This window comes from Arachis hypogaea, chromosome 14 (assembly GCF_003086295.3).
Source record: "Arachis hypogaea cultivar Tifrunner chromosome 14, arahy.Tifrunner.gnm2.J5K5, whole genome shotgun sequence".
In the NCBI taxonomy this organism is placed as follows: domain Eukaryota; kingdom Viridiplantae; phylum Streptophyta; class Magnoliopsida; order Fabales; family Fabaceae; genus Arachis; species Arachis hypogaea.
In genome coordinates, this window is record NC_092049.1 from 33,541,236 (window position 1) to 33,557,855 (window position 16,620).

The window sequence follows — 16,620 nt, forward strand, 5'->3', positions numbered from 1 at the left end:
CCGTTTACTATCATTATAGATCGAAATTTCTTGATGTGCTTTCTTGGGTAGCCCAACCCATCATAAGGAGTTAAGATCGTTGGCAGAGTGAACCACTTGGGCATTTGAAAGTTCATAACATCAGTAGTGAATGGACCGACAGCATTGTCCATTCATTCTCATCATTGGCTCGCCGACCTTCTTTGTGCCGCTGGGTTTCAGAAATGTATGTTAGATCAGATTCGTGTTCCTCATCTTCTACTCGTTCATTATGATCGTCATTATTTTCAATTTGAGCATTGGTCAACTCGACTATTTGGTTTGCCATTCTTTGATTTTCTTATGCCATGCGCTGATTAGCCTACTGTAACTCGGTTACCATTCGAAGTAGCTCAGAGGGTGTTGGAGGAGATTGATCAACCATAGGTGGATAAGGAAATTTTGAGGCCTAGGAAAAAAAGGAAGAAATGGTTTTATTTCTTAGACCCACAGTGGGCGCCAATTGTTCTTACGTGGTCGAACTATAAATCAGCAAGGGTATATCTCGTCTTCCAATGGATGATTCTGAGCTTTCTCCTTCAGTAGAGTTATACCTCGGCTTGAGCAAAACAAAGGGGTATGAGTATTTGCAAAAGGCACTCCGACACTCAAGTTAGTGAATGGATTATCAAATTATACTCATATGTCTAAAAGTGTCTTATCTCCCCTTTTATAGAATGGAGTATCCGATAATTATATTTTGAATATTTTCTTTTAATAAAGAATAATGATGTATTGAAACGTTTTTATTTGGACAGCCGTTTACTGGTAACCGATACCGAGTTATAGCATATGGCCAAATTATTACAACCATATCATTAACAAATTATTTTTTAATGGTCAATTGTATAAACAAGTTTATATGTTTCAACCTCCTCACTTTGTCAACTCTAATAATAATGCAGTGGACAAATTACACAAAACACTTTACATACTGAAATAGGCGCAAAATCTGACACTTTCTATTTGTCCGATTTTCATTTTTCTTTTCAGGACCGACCGAGAAATTTGATAAAGAATGGGCCAAAAAATTAAAATTCTGTATAATTAAATATATATGTTAATTAATTTGTTTTTATATAAAAAAAATGTTAATAAATGTTTATCAAATAAAGAAGTAGTTATCTAAGTCCTTATAAAATAATTATTTGGTTTAAGATCTAATAAAATATAAAAATAATTTATTTTTTATTTTTTAATTAATTTATTTTATTAAATATTGATGTGATAATAAATTACATTTTTATATTTTATATAATAAAAAATATGACATAAAATAATATAAATCAATTATTTTAATAATTTTGTTACATATATTTAAAATATATTTATGAATAAAAAAATAAGTTACATATATAAATTATTTTGAGATTAAATTTATACAAATATAATTTTCTAAAATAAGTTATATTTGTCTTAAACTAATTCTACGTAAATCGCTACACCCTACCACGATTTAGAATTTACATGTAATTCGTCACAGGAATCGATCGTGGATTACTTTCAAAAACACAATTATAATCTGCTACATTTTATCACGGATTATGAATAAATAGTCATGCATAAACCGCTAGACGCTTAACAAATAATAAAGTATAATCCGCTAGAGGCCGTTGTATGGAAGGACTGCCGCTGGAATTAAGTCATACATATTTCATTTTAACAAAGTTATTGGTGACTTATATTCACTTAATTCTTTACTGATTTTCTTGAGAAACAGTCTTTTTATACGATGCAGCACGTAATCTGCCATAGCTTCTAACGAATTATCCTTTATTGTTTTTTCATAAATTACAACAGTTTCTAGCAATTTATGCTTTGTCATTTATTCATAATCTGCGATAGGGTGTAGCGGATTATAATTATGTGTATTTAAATATAATTTATAATAATTACATGTAAATCCTAACCGTAAAAGAATATAGCGATTTATATAAAATTGGTTTAGGACACGAATGTAATCTATTTTAGAAAATTCTATTTGCATAAATTTAATCTTTCAATGATTTATTTACGTAAATTAAAAATATATTATTTTAATGAATTTACTAATATGTTATAATTTTAATATCATGCTTCCTCTTATATAAATACTTATAGGTCAATTATACGGTACAGAGCTAAATTTGATACAGATTTACAGATATTCCACTTTAGACAATAAAAACTAGACACGTATCCAATAGTTGGTTGAGCCGAAGCAATGATGTAGAGGGGTTGCAGGGCTTGTCGGGTCTGTCTGTGACGTTGAGCCTTGTTGGTAAGTATCGTTACGGAGTGAATAAAATAAAGGTGTGGGAGTTACTACACGCATTTTGGATTGGTCCTGTAGGGCATGGGCTTTATGTTGGGTTAGTTGTAGGCCTTTTACAATTTTTTGTTAGTAAAAAAAAAATTAGTATTTCAGATTTTCAGTGCAATATTAGAATACAAAAAAATGAGTAAACTTTATTTATTTATATATTTTATCCAGAATGAAACATGAATTTTTTTTTCCATGTAAAGTAATTTATTATTGGCCAATAAATTATAACTCAAAACATAATTTTTTTATATTCATCTAAGAGACCGTGAATTCGAATCTCCTTATATTTAGTTAAAAAAAAAGTAATTTGTTATTGCCTATTGGGTAATGAATTAAAAGCATTTTTATTAAGACGAGTGAATTAAAAATGAGATAGACCTTTATTTACTTATTTATTTATTTATTTATTTATTATTATTATTATTATTATTATTATTATTATTATTATTATTATTATTATTATTATTTGTAGTGAGATTTATGTTGTAAAATTGATTGATATTAAACAATTAATCCAATATGAATAAATGCATGGTGATAAGATGAAAATTTATTATTTTTTTTAAATTAACTTTGAGGTAATGGGATGTCATTGCCTTTAAATATTTTTTAAATACCGGTTGCTCTTTTTATTAATGTATACTAATTTGTTAAATTAGTATCCTTTGTGGCTGTAAATATTTTATAAAGTCATGCCTCTTGAGTTTAGAAATTATTTTTCTTATGAAAAGTTTGGCAGTGTTTTGGTGGAATATTGGGAAGTGGAGTGTTTTGTCAATCGGTGGAGAGGGGAAAGGGGGATTGCAGGAAACAAAGAAAAAGAAGGATGGAAAAAAATAGGAGAAAAAAAATATTACTTTGTATTTATTTTAAAAAATGATTCATAATTATATTATTCTGGAGGAACATATTATAAATTATTTGGATCATTCAATTTATGTAAGTTGATAAATTATATTTTTATTGTGTATTTAAATTTTTGTTATTTTTTGTTATTTAACATGGTAGAATATAATTTTTTGTTATTTTTAGATTAATTTTATGTTATAAAAATATTATAATAAAATATATATTCTATAATTTTTGTTATGAATATACTAATGAATGAATAAATATTCGGAATTTTTGCAAATAAATATACATATTATATTCAAAATTTTAATATATAGATATTAAAATAATAAATATATAAATATTAAAAAAATATGTTGTTATTATTAATTATTAAAAAATATATATTTTGACGTTCGGGAAAAAAAATCGGCTCGGTCATTTATATTTATTTCAAAATAAGTGTATATAAAATTTGAAGAAAAAATTATTAATATATAATTTTTTTATTATTTTTCTTAGAAAAATATTTTTCAGTGAGTTTAATGAATAAATAATTTGTATATTAATAAATAAATAGATATATTTTTTAAATAATAAATATGCTAATATACGTTAATTATTTTAACAAATAAAATATTAAAATAAATATATGAATATTAATAAATAAATACATACATTTTATAAATAAATGAATATTTATTGTTTATCTAATCTAACAAATATATTTTTGTTGATGCAGTCTAACAGGAATTTGTTGGTGTGTAAACTGGATTTGCCACAGACGTGGAACCCGATGGTCGACAACTACTTACGCGCCACGGAATTCTACCACGTATCTAGGATTGGGGTGATAAGAGGATTTCACCCCTTATTAGCTGCTCTGGTTGAAAGGTGGAGGTCGGAGACTCACACTTTTGTACTGCCGGTGGGTGAGGTTACAGTGACCGTGGAAGATGTCGCTCATACATTTGGCCTACCCATTGATGGAGAGCCTGTGAATGGATGGACTGATAGTAGTAGCGACTTCCTTCAGAGCCAGATCATCGCAATATTTGGTCGTGAACCAGTAGTCAGTCAATCTTCGAAATCATATATAAAGCTAGGTTGGCTTCGACGTATCAGAGACGCGGAGCCATTGGACACTGAAGAGTCCATAAGAAGATACGTCAGATGTCAGATTTTCTTTATGTTAGGGTCGACCCTATTCGCGGATAAGTCGACCGCATACACCCACGCGAAGTATCTACCGTTGCTTCGCGATTTCGAGCGGATCCATACTTATAGTTGGGGGTCAGCATGTCTCGCACATCTTTACAGAGAAATATGTCGTAGATCACGATATGATACAAAGGAGATGGATGGCCCTCCTAATGCATGGATTGAAACTCCAAAATACGCGATGAAGTATTTTTACCCCGTGCGCCTCCTCATTCCCATTGTACAGTGAGCGTGTTTCTATTTGAACAACTGACCCACACATCTTCTGAACCATAACCGAGAGCCACCATGGCAAGGCTTAGTAAGAATCCTCCCAACCACCGAAAACTTTCGCTATGGACTTTTGCTTTGCTAACCAAGCCTTTCGGTAACTGATGGTATAGTTGAACCTTGACTGGACTTCCGCTATTATAGATTTCACCTTGATGGATGGGTCAGTCTCGACCAACGGCGTTATAGCCTCAGCAACGGTATCCGAGTCCAACTTGGAATGATCCTATGAAATCGTTCCGATTGAGCACGTATGCCTACCATTGTATCTGCGTATCTCCCAACAACTTTTTTTCTGTATCAAGCTGGCTTGGATAAGCCAGTCGCACCCACGCCCATACATCTTGCATTTTGCATAGAACGTCTATGACTCAGACTCATACACATTATAGTCAACTCCTCTAGCGATAGTGTAACTTCTAATTGCTGTTACGACCGACTTTTTAGAACTGTATTCCACTCCAATCCGAAACTCTCCGTCCTCAGGATCAGCAACGCCTACAGAAAGCAGAAATCATCGTTCATTAATCAATCAAAAGTATAAATTAACAAAAATGTATTATTCAGTCATCATGTACCTATGTTTGCATATTCCAGAAATTTTGGTACATGCATGGCTTCGAGATCCAACTCACGCATAAAAGGTGGCACGCTCATCGGTTGACTGATCGAAGGATGAACCACTATATTCTCCGCTGCTGTCTCAACTCCCACATCACCATCCTCGTCTTCGTCGCCGGATTCATAAGTGGCTTCGAAGTCCTCTTCGCTATCACTATTCATTCCCTCGTACACTCAGCTTTATCATCCTCTATATCTAAATCAGTTTGAATTCCTTCTGCCTCTACGGTTTTAAACTCAACATACTGCTCAATCTGTGGCTGTCGCATCTGAGTATGCTGTTGAATTTGAAACATATTCCGCATACTCCCTTCGTCAGTGATTGGCATGGTATCAAACTGTATTAGATCACCAAAAACTATAACCGGATTCTGGTACAGAATTCTGCTCACTCTCATCAACGTACTGTTCTCCATACTTTGACAGAGACCGTTCTAAAACTCCATTAACGTCATGGTGCATGGAACCACAAATGAAAACGAATTCTGGCACACAAACCTCACTCTCTCATGAGTATTACGTATTATCTCACCATTGTGATACACCACCAAGTTTGCGGTACCTTCCATTATACTACCAACACACTCAAAGAACACTTACACACTCTTACTCAGAATGAAAATGGTACCGATCTCTACCTTATATAGAAGGGAGCATTCACCACACCCCCCACGTGCTTACTACCTCAACCAATCACGCTTAGCCACGTGTCAGCACACCCCCACATGTAGCAAGTAACACGTTCCCTGCGTGTTGATCATGCACTTGACACGTCCACCCAGAAATAATACACAATGTTCCCCCATTTTCAGCCAAAACACCACCATCTATTCCATATTCAAATTCTTAAGCCTCTTGAGTTCAACTACTATTATAGTCACGTTGTCTTTTTTTGTTGCAGTACTTTTGTGAATCATCCTTCATTGTATTTATTTATAAAAGGAGCATAAATTCTATTAAATTTTATAACTAATATTTAAATTACACCTCTAATAAAATATAATTTTATCATTTATAATTAATGATAAAAATATTTTAGTAAACATAATGATATATTTTGTTTTTTTAAAAAATATTAAGGTATTTATTTTTTTGTATACCATAATACTTAGCTTAATTACGACTATACTAAGTTTTTTGTTTTTTGTGAAATATACAATGTATAATTGCTGCACCACTACAAACGTTCTAAGTTTGAACTATAACCACAAATAGATTTTTTTTATAATATATATTAGTTCCTAATCCTTTTTTGTTTTCTGTAAGTTCTTGACATTGTATAATATTATAATAATCATTCTAAAATAATGATTAGATTTTGACCTTTCATCTCTCATAAAATAAAAGTAAATTAATTTTTAATTATTTTTAAATAAGTGAAAATTTTTTTCTAAAAAATAGTCTTATTAAAAATTCAGCATCATAATTGTTTTTGTTAACACTAATTTATTCAAAAAAAATTATTCGATTTTGATTTCGTAGAATCGACTTGCGCATAGGATGTCCCCCACTCTCGTCCCAGAGCGCTAAGGGGCTAGAATTTTTGAAACAAGAGTCTGTAGGAATGGCACACTAACTTCATCTTGCAATACTAACCAAATTTTACGATTAGAAGTATAGACGCAACTAATTCGCAACGCGTATCCTCTGAGAATCGGGGAGTATATCCTCTTTTCTTAGAGACGAGAAGATCGCATGTGAGGCAATGAGCTCTATCAAGATCATCAATCCAATTCGCAACACATTGCATATAGGAAATGACAGAGGTGGTGGCGTGAATGAGGGTGTGTTGAAAAAGGAGCCTAGCAAAAATGATCTCTACGGAGTCTTTTCCCCATTTTGTTTTTTGTAGGCACATGATATTAATCTTCCTCCTTATCATGATATCCATTACCTCCATAGATTTTCCTGTTAGAGTGCCTATATTTCATGTCCAAAATTTTAACTTTCAGTCGTTTCGACCTTTACCTTTACCTGTTTCTTTGTGAAATAACTTATTTACCCTCATCCATTCACGAAAACGCAGTAACCCTTACTCATTTAACATTACACTCGAGCACCGATGCAGCGGCTCTTTCTCATTTGACACTGTACTTGAGCCATACAGTGCATTGCTTCCGGACAATGACTTAGCTTTAGCGCAATAACGTCTTTGATCCATGTCATGAAAATTCGACTAAGTTTTTATGTTGATTGTCGAAAGCCTAACACAACCCTCATCCGATCCTTTATCCAGGCTTAGAATTAGCTATGTACTACAGGTATAACATTGGCAGAGTTAAATTTATAATTTTAAAAATAAAAATATTAATTTTTTTTAAATAATAAAAAATGACCAAACAGACATGATAGAGTCAGTTTAGCCGCTAATTTTAACGTGAAAAAACTTGCTCAAATTTAAAATATCAATATTAAATTATTAAGTGAAGATTTGTAAGCAATATTTTTTTTATGTTAAATAACATTTAGGAACAGCCATTTTGGCACATAACAATTATATAGTGTTGAATTAATTGTTTCTAATGAAATAACGGTGATTGTTATATTTGTAATATGACAAAATTATTGATAAATGAAATATATCTATTAGATAATTTATTTATTTTCTTTTCCAAAAACACAGAAATATAGACAAAGGTCATACTATATAATATAATGAAATGATGGAAATAAATGTTTGCTAAATAAGTCTTTACTGTTTAACGAAAAAATAATTAGCAACTAATAACTATAAAAACAAAATCAAATTCTCACAAGTCACAAAAGGTTATTTTTCAAACAAAATATTAAACATTAACTATAAAAAATAACTATGTCCTCACAAAAATATTATTTTCCAATTTAATGCCAATGTCCAATCTCTGTGCTCAGTGTAATCTAAAACAATGGCCCAACAGCCCATCATCAAGAACGGAACTTGGTTAACTCCGTTCGAAATGTTGGCTCAGCTTCAAAACACCCAAGCCACATTTGGGAGAAGCCTTTCTGCAAAACCTGCTGCTTTCTAACCACGTGTAGCAACGGCATTTACATAGGAGAATATCTGTATATTAAATCTTTACCGTAGAACGACCCATACTTATATACGTAGATGATGTTATGATTGCAGAAATGATAAGACTGAAATTTCTAAATTAATTGGTTCTTTAATAAAATCTATTTTTTCTTTAAAAGACTTTGGTCTTTTAGAGTTTTGAGGTTACATCTGTTATCTATTATATATTACTAATTTTATAATTAAAATGTGCTATATATTACTCTTTTATTATAATTGAAATTAAATTTTTTTCTAAAATTAAAGAGATCTCCTCTCCTTCTTATCTCTTTTTCTATCTCTTTTATTCCTTCATCATTTTATCTTTCTTATATATCATTATTAATGACTAATTACAAATTTAACAATCAAATGTATAATATGACATTCTCTAATTGCATTTAAATTAAATTAAAATTAAAATTGAAATTGAAATATAACTATATTATATATTATATATTATATATTACTAACTAATTTAATAACCAAAATGTGTCACATGACACTCTTTTATTAAAATTGAGAGAAAATATTTTCCTTCCAAAATTAATAAACTCCCTTACTATATTATCTTATCTACTTTTCTCTTTTTTCTATTTCTCTCCATCCTTTCCACTTTATATATAATTTATAATTTATTTTAGTAATTTGACAAATCAAAATGTGTCACTAGATATTTTTTTCATTACAATTAAAATAAATTTTTCTTTCAAAATTAATAAACTCCATCTCTCATTCTTCGTTATCTTTCTTTCTCTTTTTTTTCATTCTCTGTTTTTCTCTACCTGTCTGTTCTACAAAAATTAAAATTAACATAACATAATTCAAATAAAATATATTATTATTATTATTATTATTATTATTATTATTATTATTATTATTATTATTATTATTATTATTATTATTATATGCATATTTTTTAGGATTAAGTACGATTTTGATCCCTAACGTAGATGCTGAAAATTTTTTTCGTCCCCCGACCTTTTTTTGCCTAAAAATGGTCCCAAAGATTTAACTTAGTTTTAAAATCGTTCTTTTTACCAAAATTTTAATTTTTATTATCAAATTATTCCTAATTAAAAAATATAAAATAAAAGAAAAATAAAAGAAAAACGGGTTAAAGGGCTGGGAATAGGGGAAGGGAATCACGCGCGCACGGGGGGTGTTCAGGGAAGAAGTGGAAGAAGGGAAGGTGGGGAAGGAACGGGGAAGGGAATCCGCTGCTGCTCGTCGTCGTTCGGTCGCTGGATCTCGCCGCTGCTCCTTTGGGCTCAGCGGAGATGCTCGATGGCGGTGGGTTCTGGTTCGAGGTAAGAGCAAGGGAAAACTTCGGGGGTTTTATGATGGTGGGTGGAGGAGAGGTCGACGGTGATGGTGGAGCTCAAAGAAGATGGCGCGAACTGGAGGTGAGTCGAGGGAGGAGAAGAGGGATTCGCGCTGTAACGGTGGCGCTAGGGTAGCGCGAAGAGAGAAGAAGAAAAGGGTGGCGGCGCTGTGATGGCGGATCGGTCAAGGGACCGTGAACAGAGGAGAAGAGAAAAGAGGAGAGAAAGAAGAAAAGAGAAAGGAGGGTAGTTCGGGTAGCTCGCCGGCTTCTGCTTCCATTCTTCTTCTTGTGATTATTGTTGGTTCTGGTTCTGCTTCTGATTCTGGTTCTACTTGATTTTGGGGAAGAAGGGGAAGAGCTATTTTGGTCCAAATGACGATTTTAAACTAAGTTAAACCTTCGAGACCATTTTGTAGGCAAAAAAAGGCCGGGGACAAAAAAAATTTTCGGCCTCTACGTTAGGGACCAAAATCGTACTTAACCCTATTTTTTATTTAGTTTTAAAATTTTACTGCTTATCTTTCTAATCTATATTTTCAATTCTTTTTTTCTTCAAATATTTATTACATATAATTTAGAGAGAATACTAATGTTGTGATTAAAAGTTAGAATCAAGATTTAATTATTTTTTTAAAAAAATAATTTTGAGTTAATTTTATAACTATAAGTATAAATTTTTTTTATGCTAATATCTAATTTTATTTTTATATATATAGAGAAAAAAATATTATTTTTAAATAGTAGACATAAAAATTAATTATTTCTCTTTGTGTAACAGACTTAACACCTAATCAAATGTAAAAGTATACACGCTAAATTCTTTTGAATTTTGGATAACGAATGTTAAAATTAATTATTAGTAAAAAATTAAACTCTTTCACATGAAAATAATAGCTAATAATCTTATTATTTGATTTTTTTTTTTATCTATGGAGACCTTGGTCTTCTTAGCTGACGGGACTTTTGTCTCCTACGATCTTTTTGTAAAAATAGTTTAATTTTATAAATCTTTTGTAGTATAATCTATAATGTCAAAATAAAATTGACGTAATTTTTAAAAAAATTATATTCCTGTAAATAAAAATACTAGTATTTACTAAACCTGGGACTTCATATTTCTCAAACTAAGAACATGATTGATTTACTCTTGAAACTGGAATGGATAAATCTTAGAGTGTAACTACACCAATGTTCTCTTCTTAGAAAATTATTGCACAAAGGTTTAACTTTTTGGATAAACTTACCTTACCTATATCTATTGCTGGTGGCTTGCAATATGCTAACCTTACACATCATGAAATTGCTTATTCAATGAATCGTGTATGTCAATTCATGCAATAGCCGCTACAGCAACATTGGACAACTATGAAGAGCAACTTGTGCTATTTATGTGGGCTGTTCATTTGTCTGATGGTTTACTTTTATCTTCTGTTATTGACTTTAGAATTCTTGCCTTTTCTGACATTGACTATGCTAATTATTTGGATAATGGAAAATCTACTAGTGGCTTTTGTGTTTTTGTTGGCTCAAATTTGATTTCATGGTCCAACAAGAAGCAGCATAAAGTAAGCAAATCCTCCATAGAAGCGAAATATGACTGCTTAGCAGATACCAATTCAGAAATCATGTGGATCCAGAAGTTGTTTTGTGAATTGCACTTCACACCTTTGGTTGTCCCTATCAATTTTGTGATAATCCGAGTGTTGTCCTGCTGTCTAAAAATCTAGCACTGTATTGCATAGTAGATCCAAACACTTCGAAATTGACTTGACATCTTCTCAAATTGCATATGTGCTTACAAATCTTATTACACAAATAACTTTTGAACGTTTTCAAGAAAGGATTCAGTTAATGCAGTTATGTTAGTTATATGAGTTACTTGAGTAGGAAAGTCTCCTCTCTATGAGCCCATATATATAAGCATGGTCTCTCTGTAAACAATACCATAATAATAAACTTTCCCTATTAATCATCAATTGGAAAACTCTCTTTCTCAGTTATGTTTACAGTTATAGCAACTTCAGGTCAATTTCATATTCCATAGTATGAGAACATATGTAGAAGTAGAATAATTCATATGCGACAATTTTATGCAATTTTCCCCTCAATAATTCATATTTACCAAACAATTCTATGCAATTTTCCTGGGTAAAAAGGAAGATAGCTAAAGTAGTTATTATGAATTGCGACAATTTTATGCCATCACAACAGAGCATAAACCACTCTTTATATCAAATATGTGTTTGGCATAGGGGGCTGAAATACAGTATAAAATTTAAAGGATCAACTCGGTGTCAGGCTAATGGAGATTGAACAAAAGAAAGGGCGATTACAGAAGACAAGCTTAAAACCCAGGAGAAGTTATAAAGAACCGTGTTTCCCACACTCTTCAGCTCTAGTAACACCATCCATGAGAACATCAATTGTCCAATCCTTCAAGTCCTCCTGCACACACCATGTGAGAAAAAATCAGCCATAAACACCTGAACACAGAAATAAACAATCCAATGCAGAGTCATAACATTGAGTTAAAATTCAAAACAGTGACTAAATGCTCCCATGTAAACAGGCAAAATTCCTTTTAACACATTATCTAAACCTAAGCTAGGGCAGTAAGTGTTAAATCCCAAATGGGCAGCCTTGCTTTATCATAGGAACTATATATGACTAGCAATCTCTCATTGCACATACTTGTTCTTATAATAGGTTCCCTTGTATCATTTGCAAGCATATACTTTACAGGTCAAATATATAGGATATAATGGATCTTGGCACACCAGTAAACATGCATATAACATGTTTGGAGATCCATTGGGAGGCTTAGAACTGATTTTGTGAATTTTGCAAGTCTCAATCAATTCTTGCATGCACTGCCTCTAGAATTAATTTGGGGAGAAGTGAGTTTTTTTTTTAACCTCAATCATTTTACATCGAAATCAATTCTAACTAAATCAATTCTACAAAAGCATACACTAGTTTCTCACAGCCACTACTTCAAAGAATATGATTGGCATACTTAGCAAAATGCATTATCCTTCCATCAAATTAAACTCATATGTACTTGTAAGATAGCAGAATCAGAAGTAAAAAGTTTATATAAAAATGTAAGTTGCATACAAGACGCAAGGGTTCTCCAGTTCTGATTCTCGCATTAGGGCGGGCAAGCTTGGACTCAAACGGGGTCCTAGGTCGGAGTTCTCGAACCTTGTCCCACTCCTCGAGGCTCAGCATTCTCACACTTCCCTGACCAGCTGGAGCATGCTTGATCTTCCGCTCCAGCAACTCCTGGGCCCTTGATTCATCATACTACCAAGCCATAATTCACTCAGTAATTTTATCAAACAGGTAATGTGCAAAACCATCTTCAGGCATGATTAGTGCAACGGGGTCATATATATGGTTACCATCATGAGGAGCTTGGCAAAGACTACGATGCCAACGGCGGCGACAACCATGGGCATGGTGGCGGTGTCGAGGTACGACAAGTTTTCAGGGACTTGGACGATGAACTGTTCCTTGCTCTTGGGCTTCCTTGTCTTCCTCTTCTTCTCCAATTCCAATGCCTTCTTCAGTGTTTCTGTTGGGCCATCGCGCCGAAGCGTGTGCATCAATCTCTGCCTAATTACGTTCATTCTTCATCTACTCAATCACAACCACGTACAGCCAATTTTGTGTTTTTGGATGACCAACGACAAAGTCTGACCGAAAGGCAGAGGCTGCAGTGATGATGTGACTGTGTTGTGATCAAGGTTCTGAAAACCGGACCAGTCATCAAACCATTTTAGTCACTGTTTCATTGGTTTATTGGTCCAACCGGTCTAACCGTAATTCAACCGGAAAACTGTTCCATAATAAAATAATAAATAAATTATAAATAAACATCCTAAATATGTTTCAAATGTAAAACCCTACGTAAAATATCACCAATTAAATGTAATTAATCATCAAAATGCAATAACTTGCTGCAAATTTGTTGACAATTAACATAATTATACTTCCATTAAAAATAGCTGGATTGAATTACAATGCACAAGTTAAAGATAGAGAATATTGTCTTAATGTAGCTAAGTCAAAAAGTAAAACAAAAAATGATAGTGTTGCACAATAAACACACAACAGAGCCCGAAACAAACACACAACACAACAGAGGCTGAAACAAAAACACAACAGAGCCTGAAACAAAAAGAATCCAACACGGAGGAGGGGTAGCAAGTCGGCGGAGATCAAGAACAGGGACAGTGCAACCAAACAATGAAAACAGAATTTTGTTTATATAACAAAACAATCAAAACATGAATCATACAATCACTAATTGCAAATTTTTTCTTCATAAGAACAGAACAATGAAAACATGAAGCATATAATAAATCAAAAGATCACCAATTGCAAATCTTTTAATAAGAACAGAAGTTAGAACAGTGAAAAATGAAGAAAGATTAGTAGTTTTCAACCCAATTTTAACAAAGCTCATCACAATGATTAACAAAAAAAAAAAGCAATGAAGGAACAGTGAATCAATAACATAGGCAGTGCAAATTCAAGAAACTTTAATAAAATTTAACTACAAAAACAGACAGTAAAGCAGTAATAGAGTTATCAATTTAAAATTTATCATCAAATACATTCAGTGAGCAAAACCAATCAACCAAGTACTGACTGGACATTCGAAAAAAAAAAAATCAAAAGAACATTTAAATCACAGCAAAAACACAACAACAATAGGAACATTTAAAACAAAGCAACCCAAAAAAAATCTAAAAATCACCATTGCTGAAAACAATGATTTGATCCGTGTATGCTCAAAGAATTAAAAGCTAAGCTTACAGGAAAGTGAAGAATACCAAAACCAAAGAACCTTCAATTACAGCTTAAATCAAGAACAGAAAATCACAACAAAAACAAAAAAATTAAAAGTAACAGAAGAACAACAGAACAACAACACAAGAACAATTAGCAAATTAACAAATTCACAATAACGGTTAAAATTTACCAGAAGAACACTAATGCAAATGGAATCATCATGCTAATATGTTTTCTGCAAAGATGCTATTTGTGCAGCTAAAATTTCCTAATTACTAAGATCCAATTATTCTAATTTCACATGCAATCAACTTAATAAGTTTCTAAAAGCTAGAAATTATAAAACCAACCAGAAATATGGTTAAAGCATTTCATCAAACATGTTGAGTGCGGTGAAATTAAAACAAAATAAGAGAATTCAAAGCTTAATATCAATGTGATAGAGAAGAGAACATAACTATTGTAACTTTAATTCAGTCTATGAAATAATCCAAACCACTACCAAATCAAATAGTTAATTATTGCAATAGAAATCAGAAGTTGCAGAGTTTGAAGAAGAGTATTGGTGTTGTGTGAGTGTATTGTCTGGTGGCGGGTTTAGGGAACTCACGGCGGCGACAAAAGAGAGCAGTTCGACGGCTAGGTGGAGCCCGCGGGTTGGTCGTAGTGTTTGAAGCAGAGCAACGTGGCTTTCAGACGAACACGAATGCGAACTCGAACGGTGAACAGCGAGTGAACGCGAACAGTGAACGCCGAGCGAACGTGAACGGCGAAGAACGCGAACGAAGACGACAGCTGAACGAAGACGCGAACGAGAACGGCAAACAAACGGCGACGGAAGCGCGGCTGAGCAGACAAAGACGACGGACGCCGAGCTCGAGGAAGCAGCCGAGCTCGAGGAAGCAGCCGCGATCGGTGACAGCGAACAGGGGTTGAAGACTTGGATCACGAGCGAAGCTAGATAGACGGACGGATGGCGAACTTTGAGTCCGACGGACGCGGCAGTATGCCACTCCTTGCGGCGGTGGTGTAGGCTTACAGTGCTAGGGTTTTTTGGCTGAGGTTGTGTGATTTGATTTCTTTCTGAATGAAAGAAAGAAGGGGGAAAGGGAGAAAGAAACGAAGGAGCTTCCGTTTGTGTGTAAACCGGGCGGATTTCGATTCGGTCCAACCGGTGTCCGGTTCAACGGTTTTCACAAGTTTTCTAAACAACAGTTTTACGCACCTGATCCAACTGTTAATGTTATCGATTCGCGGTTGAATCGGTCCGACTAGCTGGTCCAGTCCCATTTTTTAGAACATTGGTCGTGATTAGCAGAACTTATGTTAATGATGATGATTTCTCTAGCTTTTTTAATTTGAGAAAATTTCACTTATCTCTTCTAAAAGATGTTAAAATGACAATTTTCTTTTTTCTTTGTAAAATGTACCTTTCTATTACTTATGATTTTAAAAAAAAATTTAATCTATTTTAAATTTTTTTGTATTAACTAACACTAATTTTATTCATTTTTTTTAAAAAAAATAAATTACTTTTTACAAAAATTTCTTTTAACAAAAATTTTATTTACGAAAATATTCTTTAATAAATTATTTGTTACCGATTAAGTTGTATTTTTACTAAAATATTCTTTTAAAAACTATTTTAATGATTAAATTATTTCTTTTCTACGATATCATTCAATATTTTTTTAATTATTAAATTATAATTTTAACAAAATTTTCGTTAACAATTATTTTTGTACTTTACTATTAATTTTTTATTTCAATGTATATTATTTAATGTTAAATAAAAAAATCTTAACACTGTTAATATATATAACAACTAATATTAATAAATAATTTATTTTCATAGAACTATTAAAAATTATTAACAACTTTATCAAAACTTAAAAATAAGTCAAGATAGATAAATCCAAAATTTAAAAAAAATTAACATCTCATTCTTTCACATCTTTACAAAGCAAGTTATTTAATACTTAAGAAAATTACTGAAAGGTATCTTAGAAAAAACAATTTAATTATTAAAAAAAAATTTTAAAAATATTTTGAAAAAAATATAATTTAATCAATAGAAAGATAATTTGTTAAAGCATATTTTGGTAAACAAAATTTTATTACAAAAAAGATAAATTTTTGTTAAAAGATATTTTTGTAAAAATAATTCGATTTTTCTTAAAAAATGGGTAAAGT

The 16,620-nt window shown here is 32.1% G+C and overlaps 1 protein-coding gene across 2 annotated transcripts; it reads right to left on the reverse strand.

Annotated features, from left to right (window-relative positions):
* Positions 1 to 11,713: 11,713 nt before the first annotated feature.
* Positions 11,714 to 15,535, reverse strand: LOC112741943 (uncharacterized). 2 transcript variants are annotated; one of them, XM_025791135.3, is made up of 4 exons: positions 15,038 to 15,535; positions 13,032 to 13,468; positions 12,745 to 12,933; positions 11,714 to 12,072 (listed from the first exon to the last, which is right to left on the reverse strand). In XM_025791135.3, the coding sequence occupies exons 2-4, from the start codon at positions 13,257 to 13,259 to the stop codon at positions 11,989 to 11,991; spliced, it is 501 nt and encodes a 166-aa protein (XP_025646920.1). In that variant the 5' UTR covers positions 13,260 to 13,468; positions 15,038 to 15,535; the 3' UTR covers positions 11,714 to 11,988. The 2 variants fall into 2 exon arrangements, with proteins under 2 accessions (XP_025646920.1, XP_025646921.1); XM_025791136.3 differs by having other exon boundaries at positions 13,032 to 13,379; positions 15,038 to 15,517.
* Positions 15,536 to 16,620: the final 1,085 nt, after the last annotated feature.